The sequence below is a fragment of the Papilio machaon genome, chromosome 1, assembly GCF_912999745.1.
Source record: "Papilio machaon chromosome 1, ilPapMach1.1, whole genome shotgun sequence".
NCBI classification, from domain to species: Eukaryota; Metazoa; Arthropoda; class Insecta; order Lepidoptera; family Papilionidae; genus Papilio; species Papilio machaon.
The window spans coordinates 6144539-6154363 of NC_059986.1; the positions used below are offsets into that span (position 1 = coordinate 6144539).

The 9825-nt window shown below is 32.7% G+C and overlaps 1 protein-coding gene across 2 annotated transcripts; it reads right to left on the reverse strand.

Annotated features, from left to right (window-relative positions):
* Positions 1–4857: 4857 nt before the first annotated feature.
* LOC106712118 (zinc finger CCHC domain-containing protein 2) lies at positions 4858–9092 on the reverse strand. Of its 2 annotated transcripts, none has more exons than XM_014504568.2 (4): positions 8350–9092; positions 6751–6948; positions 6184–6387; positions 4858–6038 (listed from the first exon to the last, which is right to left on the reverse strand). In XM_014504568.2, exons 1-4 carry the CDS (start codon positions 8863–8865, stop codon positions 5526–5528), a joined length of 1431 nt encoding a protein of 476 aa, XP_014360054.1. In that variant the 5' UTR covers positions 8866–9092; the 3' UTR covers positions 4858–5525. The 2 variants fall into 2 exon arrangements, with proteins under 2 accessions (XP_014360054.1, XP_014360053.1); XM_014504567.2 differs by having other exon boundaries at positions 8230–9092.
* Between the last annotated feature and the right edge of the window lie 733 nt (positions 9093–9825).

The following is a 9825-nucleotide window of genomic DNA, read 5'->3' on the forward strand; positions in this document are numbered from 1 at the left end:
AACCAACCAGCACTGGGCCAGCGTGTTTAACTATGGCCTAGCCACCCCTAACTTAGGTAACACTCAGAGACCCTCAGTGGGGACGTATATGAGCTGATAATGATATCACTGCGTGGACATTCTCTATAAAATGAATATTATTTATGAAAGGTTTTTGGTCTTATCCTTTAAGTTAATGTCCTAAACTTACTTGTCGCGTACTTCCATGGCAAAGTCAATCAAAATAAAAATAAAAAACATATTAATAGGAAAAATAATGAAAAACCGAAATAGATTTTGGTATTTTTTTTATTTCCCAGGAAGCAAATGATTCACAGCATTGGTGGGACACAGAGCTCTTACAATACTGGGCCGAAACACTCATTTTCCTGAAAATAGTTTTTTTTTTATTCGATATATAAGTAGACAATACAACAGCACTTTATACATAAGTACCCAAATATAAAAATATGAGAAAACAACGCTATGAATACGTACGCAGTAGGGCAGTTGTAATATTTAGTAAAGCGAGTTGTAATTGCGGATCCGGAACACCTTACTAAATCACAATCACTAATTATGTCAAATTTAATTATCACATTTATAACATTATTTATGTACAAAGTAAAAAAATATCTTCATACATTTGTTAGCACAAAATAAAGCTGCACTGTATCGCAACAATTGTTTTCAGACAGATTAGTAAATAGAATTAAATACAAAGATAGACAAGGGAAAGAATTCATGTCAACAAATATTTCTCCTGCTCATTTTGTAACAGAACAATCAGATCGATGTGCTTTTTACTTTACTCAATAGAGCAATTTATAATCATATATTCGCAGTACTAAAACCAACATATATATTATAAATTTTACAACCAATATCATGTAAATTTATTGAAAATCTATGAATATGTAAAATATAGTGAGTTATAAGAATTTATTTAAAGTCTATCAATGTATTTAAGTCTGTTTCATTAAAATAAAACATAAAGTGAAATTGTACTTATCACATGTCGACATTTAATATTTAACCTCAACGAACAATATTAAAAACTAAATTCATCAAACTCTACAAATTGTCTCTAAAGCCATTGCTGTTAAAGGCTAAAGTATACTTATACATACAATTAAGTTAAAATTCATCCTATTTTTATCTATTTAACTCGTTTAAATATCGTAATAAAATTATTAAGATTTAAATAAAACAATAATTACAATATGTGGACATACAACCTTCATAAGGATTGGTGGATATATGGATATATTTAACACTAAAAGTCCCTTATTACTCGTCTCTAACAATTGAAAACCAAATTAGACATGATATACAGTAGAGTTCAAACAACTAAATGTTATGTAAAACTTTTTTTTAATATTTGAATAAAATTACAAGGTTACAACGAAAAACATTTTATTTTCAATTTCATTCGATAAAGATCATTTTGCGAACATATTTTCAAAGAGATTTTTTTTTAATTCATAGTTAATTTTTTATAACTTCCAAAATTGGATGTTATCAAAACGACTATCGAAAGATAATGAAAACAAAACATAATTATTATATTGTCATTTTTAATGATAAAATAGGTCATGTAAACATACAATTTTAAATGTTTTTTTTTATATTAGTTCGAAATGTGAAAGTGTCTGTTGTGAGGTCGAGCCCAGGCTCCCACCGCCGCGTACATTTGTTACCATTTAAAAAAATATAATTATGCAAAAAAATAATCATACAACCATTCCAATTTGACTGTTGCCAACAACGAGGAGCATACAAAATGCAATATTGTGATTTGTGACCAATGATCATAGACAAAAATGATCAAATACATCTAACACTGGGACACTCGAATTATTACAATGTAATTTACAAATATAATCAATCTCTAAATATTTACTAAATATATAAACCGAACTATTTACAAAATACGAACGCGTCGACGTTTCACGAGTTTATATCTCTTAAAAATTTGTTATTATATACAATGACTATATGTATAAAACACTTATATGATAATAATTTTAAGAGCATTGCATTTCGTGAGCTTGATCAAAATAATCCCTTGTTCTGTATGGGTTCAATTCAATATGCGGACTGTTTGTGCTCAGTCATTATATAAAATTAGATTTCATACTGTTGTCTCACATTCCCGTCCCAGTTAACTCCATCATTGTGGCGTTTGAACGATCGGAAGTAGAGTAAAGCAACAATTACTATGAGAAATCAGTCTTGGTACAAAGGAAACCAATCATTTCATGTTTCAACTTTGAATATTGAACAATTTACAAATCATTATTTTTCATTACATTGTGATTTTTTAATGATTATAAAAATGTGGAGATATAGAATTTCGGGGAATTCCACAGCTCGGGTGCAAAATCATTGAAAAATTAAGAAAATAAAACCATTAGAGCTGATGTAACTACACAAGAAGTTTAATGTCATTACAATCGTATCATTTTTCATCAAACCATATGAAAATGATAATTTTAAAATTATAATAAAAACTCTCTTAAAATTATTTTGTCCTACACTGATTATACTAAAAAACAAATCTACTTGTACTAATTGGCATGTACTAAAATTTAAAGTTACATTGTAAGTAAATAATATGTAGGTCTCTATTTGAATTAATAAAGAAACTTGAACATTAATCCTGATACGGACTTTGGAAATGGAATATGGAAAGTTGAAGAATAATTCTAAATAAGACAGAGTTATCTTACTTCGATTTGATGGAAACGGCTCGATTATCGCGGTTTACTTCTGCAGAACCTGATTAGCACTGATCTGTATAAATGAGTAGGCGATTGCTTGAAAATTACAGCTTTTGCTTCGTTCCGATTTAAACGTAACTGTTAATGTTACGTGACAGTTAATTCTATCTATATTATCAGCGCCAAAATGGCGAAAATCAAATAGGTACAAAATACGACGTCTTATAGCCAGTCTATGTACAGAGGTCATTGCTGGTTAAAAATAGAAAATGACAAACAAGACATGACAGTCCGATAAGGATATTGTGACATTTTTCTGACAGGGGGCGCTAACGAGCCATTATCATTTGGTTACTCTTACGCTCACCATGTTAGATTGTCGGACTTCAGTCGACTTTACTGCATTAAATATGTTACAAAATTCATTCAAGTAAATTATAGCCAAAACACGAAATCTTATTTAAATTTTTTACTGGCAGCATTTATTTCAGAATACATTTTCGATTATGGCACTAAAACTTTTACTGGTGAAATACTGGGCATTAAAGTTTCTTTAAATTGTAATTCATTTAATAATAATAAATAATAAGAATCCACACAATGTACAAGAAGTTAGGCAAAAATAACAATTTGCCATATTATAATAATTTCAATAGTTTACAATGAAAACTGTAATATTTCTTTGCTTTATTTAGTTACGAATTCCCAAATATAATCATAGCTTTTTAATTTTCATTTATAATTCATAATTCGAAAATTCATTTTAATTGTTAACTTAAATAAAATTGTAGATATACAAATATAAAAGTGTATTAGTTAGTACTTACTCTTTGTAAGATCTGACCTCTTTACTTCAATAATATCAGACAGAGATAGTCTCTACTATTTCGTTTATTTATGCTACAAGATGGATACAATCTAAGAGGTCAAAAAATAGACAATTTTAACCTCAGGAATCTATTAATAAGGAGACTGAATACTAAAACTTGTAATTAGTGGAGAAGTGATTCGCTTTGAGTCTAACATCTGAAATATTAATTTCTGTTGATATTTTAAACTGTATTTTAACAGAAAGTATTACAACAGCAATTATTTAGACATTATTAATGGTTGAATAACCATAATTTCAAATATCTTTTCCCTTCAAATTTTTATACAAAGGCACAAAAAGAGTTAAATATAAATCTTAAAACACTAAAAACTTATACAGATAGTATCAAGAAGCAACAATTTTAAATTAAACTTTTTTTTTTGGTTTTCAAATTACTTTTAGGTTTTTTTTTTAAATATCCATACCTAATTTGAGTATCAGAATGTATCAAAACTGATTAACATTTATTATCTTAAGCAAAAACGCTTGAATATGTACACTAATTGAATTTATAAAATCATGGAATTCCCTCTCCATTCTAAAATGAAACAGTTTCAACGAAAACTACAGTGTCACTGCACTTTCAATCACTAAATTAATAAACCTAAACTATGGTCAAAATGTGCAGAAGGGATCAAATTATATAGTAATAGCTGGTAACTACTGTTACTAGCTGCTATAGTTCGACAAGGATCTTGTGTCAGTCGGAAAATATAAGAACTAACAGCGTCATATTTTGACCAATTAGGGGATTTGAAGGTGAAGTGAATTTCGAAATTATGAAAATGGTTGCCATTTTCATAATTTCGAAATTCAACAAAACTATCACGAAAGATTTTTTGACATTTAGGTTAATTAGCTAATGTATGTGGATGCAACAAATTAAGTAGTGAGGAATTACTACGAGAACGCAGGACATAAGTTGAAAATCAATTGTTTGGAGTTACATCATGAACAACTTTCGGAAGTTAAGAAAATTTATGTTTACTGGTAACCCTTAAAAACTTGTAGGCCTGTCAATGTCAAAAAACTGCCATAAGATCTTTGTGGGACTATATATGTAGTATAATTATTTACCATAAATACGAACCGTTGGTGTCCACTACCAAATGTTTAGGCATTGGGAATCCACGACAAAAGCTTGCGCTAACATCTCAAAATGCGTTTGAGTAACGAAATATTTTGCAACGTTTGAATTGTTGATTTTAATTTTTAACTGACGTTTTTAGTATGATAATGAATATAAAAGTTGACTTGTGACATATTAATGAAATATTTAATGGGATTGCTAGTTTTTTTAATTCTCAATTAAAATAATAAATGTACCAGACCTACGCCCACTTACGTATCTTCATTACATTGTTTACTTCAGTTAGCGTAAAATGGATATCCTTGAAAATCCCTCAAATAACGACAATTATCATATTGATTTTTTTGAATGTCTTATTTAGATAGTACTGCATATTTCAACTACATAATCCCATTAGACAAGAATACCATATATTACGATGATAAGTAAATCACCATTCTATGTTTACAGACTAAGGATATGCCGTGGAGTAGTGCTAGAACAGGAAGATTGCCCCGCTACTGATTGATACAACAAGTTGATTATCTATGCTTGCAAAAATCAAATTTAACCTAAATCTAGGATTTTATAAAAATAAATTATTGAAAGTGCAATACACTGGAGAGCGTGATGCGCATTAATTACCACCACAATAGAGCACACCGTTACAGCAAGCGCATGTAACACTAACACTGTACACACTGTTAATTTTAATCTATAAAGAGAAATGTCAGATTGCATTAAAAAAGGGTATTTGTACCGCCCCGGCTGAGCGACGAGCTCCGCCCGACTCCAGTCGCCGTCCGCGTGCGACCTGCCTGCGACGACAACGGCGACGCCGACCGTATAGAGTCAACAACTCACCTCAGCGAGGCCACCAATGCTACTTGTCCGCTGTATCCGGAGGTGCGCCACCGAAATCCAGCTGGTATCCGCCGGCTCGAGTCATCTCCTCCATGCTGGGCTCCTTGCAGTCGTGGCCGGCGTGGCCGGACGCGCCGCAGTTCCAACACGATAGTTTAGGTGGTGCGTATATGACGGGAACGAAGCCGGCGTATGAAGGAGTCGAATATGGTGGGGGTTCGCCGTTCGCGAAAGACGGCTGAGGTGGTCTGAAACCCGGGGGGGGTGTGGGATAGGCGAAAGGCCGAGGGTAGGGGAGGAAAGGCACCGGGGGCGCGGGCGCGGGGCCCGAGGGCGTGGCCCTGCGCTGCGAGGGCGCAGGAGTCCCGGGCGGAGAGGACGCGGCGCTCGACCCGCTGTCCGACGACGAGCGCGTCGGCGGAATGTACGCGCCGGCTCGTCTTCTTACTCCATTCAATTTTTCTAATGATCGATATTGTTGATGTACTGCATTGATTTCACGTAACCTATCTTCGCCTATATTATGTCGTATCTGTAAAATAAAAATAAAATATGGTGCCTTTAATATAATACAAAGTTCATGCTCGAATAAATCACTAAACAATGAATGTTCAGCTGGCTTTAACGAATTAAGGGCAAATCAATTTTTTATATAAAATGACAAAACTAAGCAATACCTCGGCTACTGTTAAATTTTCAAAGTTGGCAGTAATGTGTGGCAAGGGGTTTGGTTCTGAGCCGGCGGTGGGCAGTGGTGGTAATGGCGGCGAGCGGTCGCGGGACGGACGCCGCCGCATCCGGGGCGAGCCCGCGCGACTGTCGCCCGGAGACGACACCAGCGGAGACTGAGGCGCACCCGCCGCCGTAGGGTAATTTAATACCTGAAATTATTTATACTTCTTTTAAGTTAATTATTGAAGCTAAATAATTAAGTTACGCTATAAATATTTACATTTTTTAACAATAAATAACTTTTGAACTTTTTTAACTGCCTTTTTTGAAGAACCTTAAACATGTTATACATTGTATCTAATAATGTTTCTGAAAATAATAATTCTGTATTATCTCTCTCTTATTATCTTAAGGAATTTTGTGCCCTCTAACATACATACAAAAACATTATGAAAATTGGGTTTTTCGGGTGAAAATTATGATAAAAATGTTATTATTTGAGTGTTGGGAAAACAATATAACTTTAGTTACTTAAACTGCAGCAATAATTATAATTTATTCAAATATATTACCTCTAACGGTTGTGTTAGTGGAGATACAATAATATTTGCCGGCCATGCATGTTGTCCTATGAACTCTGTCATGTTGTACTGAGGCAGCGGCAGCCCAGGTGGAGGATGCGTTACTTCGGCTAGGATTGGCACTACACCACCAGCACTTGTCAGAACTGGCGGTGAACTTAATTCAGGTACACCATCTGTGCTTGTAGGCTGGAAATTAAGATGTATTTTTTTAGTGAATAATATTGAATAAACCATTCATCTGTTTATGTCAAAACTATTATGCTCTCTCTCTCTCTTCCTAGCTAGTATCCTGTATGGTGCTGGGGTCTGCTATCCAAATTTTTCTCTTTCACTATGTTCAGTCCTCGACATCTTCATCTAAGTATTGACAGTCACTTATGTCTTTCAACACTACATCCTCCCACCTTGTTTTAATTTGTTCAAAGCAATTGAACAAGATAAATATCATACTGTTAATAACAAAATTATTTGTATTACAGTGTGGTTAATTACAATATTTCAAGGAAGATGTAAAGTTTGAAAATAAACAAATGTTACTGTTAAAGCTAAAGATAAAACAATTTTTAACTTTTTTCTTTGTATCATGTTTTATAGTTGCAAAATAAGAAAAAATAATTTGAATATTTGATGTGAATAAAATGCTCAAAAGACAAAGCATAAAATGTGAAGAATACCCCATTTACTAAATTTATGTCAGAAAATGAATACATAATACAAATTAAATAAACATGAAACCGGCCATTGCACTGACACAAGTATTATTATAAAATATAAGATTCCCGATCATAAAAGTTATTTTATAAATAATAATAAATTATGATTAATAACAAATTTTTTTTATCACATTTATACACAAAATGATAACTCAATAGTTTTGGAATTTATAAATACACTAACCTCTACATAACAATGTTTAAAGTAAAAAAGTACTTTGGTCATACAAAATAACTTGTCAATATTGTATCTAATACACTTCACCATAGTATGTAAATTTGACATCACTCCCTAATTCTCAGAATTTTTTAAGTTTTCATTAAAAAATTATAATAGAATAATTATTACTAGCATATAGATTCTAGTTTTGTGAAACTGCTGGAATTACTTCAATTCCAGGGATTAATAATAGCAATATTTACAACAATGCTTTGTTGCAATTCATTATTTAAAATTATGTATGATAATTATTTAAATATGATAATGAGTTATTAATTCATGAAATTAAAAAAAATCTTTCCTAATAGGTTTTTCATTAGCATTTGAGTCAAAAAAATTAAGTGATTCAAAAACAATAAAATGCAAATAAAGCCATAACAAATATTTAAGCAAACATTCACAATTATACAAGCAACATACCACATTTTACATGTCTGAACCCAATTATATGTTTGTTAACTTTCATGATAGAATGATTATAAAATGCAGTTTATAATGATAATAAATATGAACAACCATGATTGTGACACTGACCTGAACCCCCGGTGTTTTGACAAACATGATACCAGGTGGTGGCGGTATCAAGCCAGGCAAATTGGGTGGTGGAACAGACATATTGTGTGCAATACTTGACTGATTATGGCAACCACTCACAGGTGCAATTATGTGCTCTTGCTGTTCTTGATAATGTATTCGCTGGTCTTCAAGTTTCAACTTCTCTAATATTTCACCAAAATGTGATTTCTGATCAAACGTAAAGGCAGGATGATGTAACGCCATAGTATACAATAAGAGAATCTCCTCCAAAAGATCACCATACAAACCCTTCAGTAGACCACTCTGCTCTAAACTGACCATTTCATTGTACAATGTGGTGGCACAAACAAAATTACATGAACGTAATAATGATACATATAAAGCCATTTTTCGTCGCGTTCTCGGATCTGAATTGGCGCCGCCAATATCAGCTGCCAGATCTGTGGGATTGTTGGCTCTAAGTTCGGCACCACGCAACTCCTGAAAATCCCGCTTACCGAGCTCTTCCAAATAAGTGCCAATAAAGCGCAGTTCGAATGGTAAGCACATGTTTAACAATGTACACATTGCGTCTATGCGTTTATAGCTTTCCAATTCTTTAAACCATGATACCACGTCCTCTTTGCAAACCATTTCCAGAACACATTGAAATTTTATGTAAAGAATCAACCGGTCCCCTGCAGTCGCAGCTCTCCTTTAGATTATAATTTTTGGCACACACCTTTGTGGTGATAATTTGATGGTAATAATATAAATCTTTTCGATTGTAACATTAGTAATAAAACTGTTAAAAGCTTTTTATCAGTATTCCACTACTATACCTATTGGTTAAGCAACTAAGAGCAATGCTAGTAGTTTTATCTTGTCTATACTGTAATAGTCTATGGATTAGAAATATAATGGCAATACCGAGTCAAGAACTCAAGAACCAGAAAACCAGCGAGAAAAGAACACAAAACGCTAAATTACATTCAGAGAAAGCTAATAACATAAAGCAAATTTCTGATATTTAGTTTTGTTATTTAAAATGTGATATCAAAAAGAATGTTGTGAGTATAGTTGAAAAAAAGCACAGGTGGGCACAGTTAATCGAAAAGTTAACTTCGTTTATCGTTAATTCGTTAATTAAAAAATTAACTTCGTTAATCGTTAAAGCGTTAAATTCTCGAAAATTTAACGCAAGTTAAAGTTAATCGTTAACAGTTAACCATACCAAAATTATACATACTAATTTCACACTTATGTGGCGACACTTGTTTAAAATAGTAATTTGACTAAACATTTATAGAATGTACACATTAGTATTAGAGACAAATATGAATGCAGTATAGTATATTTCATTACGAGTGCGGAAAGCCTGACATTGCAAAGAGTTCCAAGTTCCAACAAATGTCTACCCGAGCCGAGGCGCAGCCGAAAGTGAGGGTTGACAGTTGGAACAAGTTGTAATGACAGTTTCGCACATATACTAAACAACTATTTTTTTGATACAGTTGCGAAAAAATGAAGCAATTTAATAGAATAATAAAAACACAATAAACTCAACTAACTAAAATGTTTGGAAAATGGCGCCAACCGTAAAAGAATACAAAC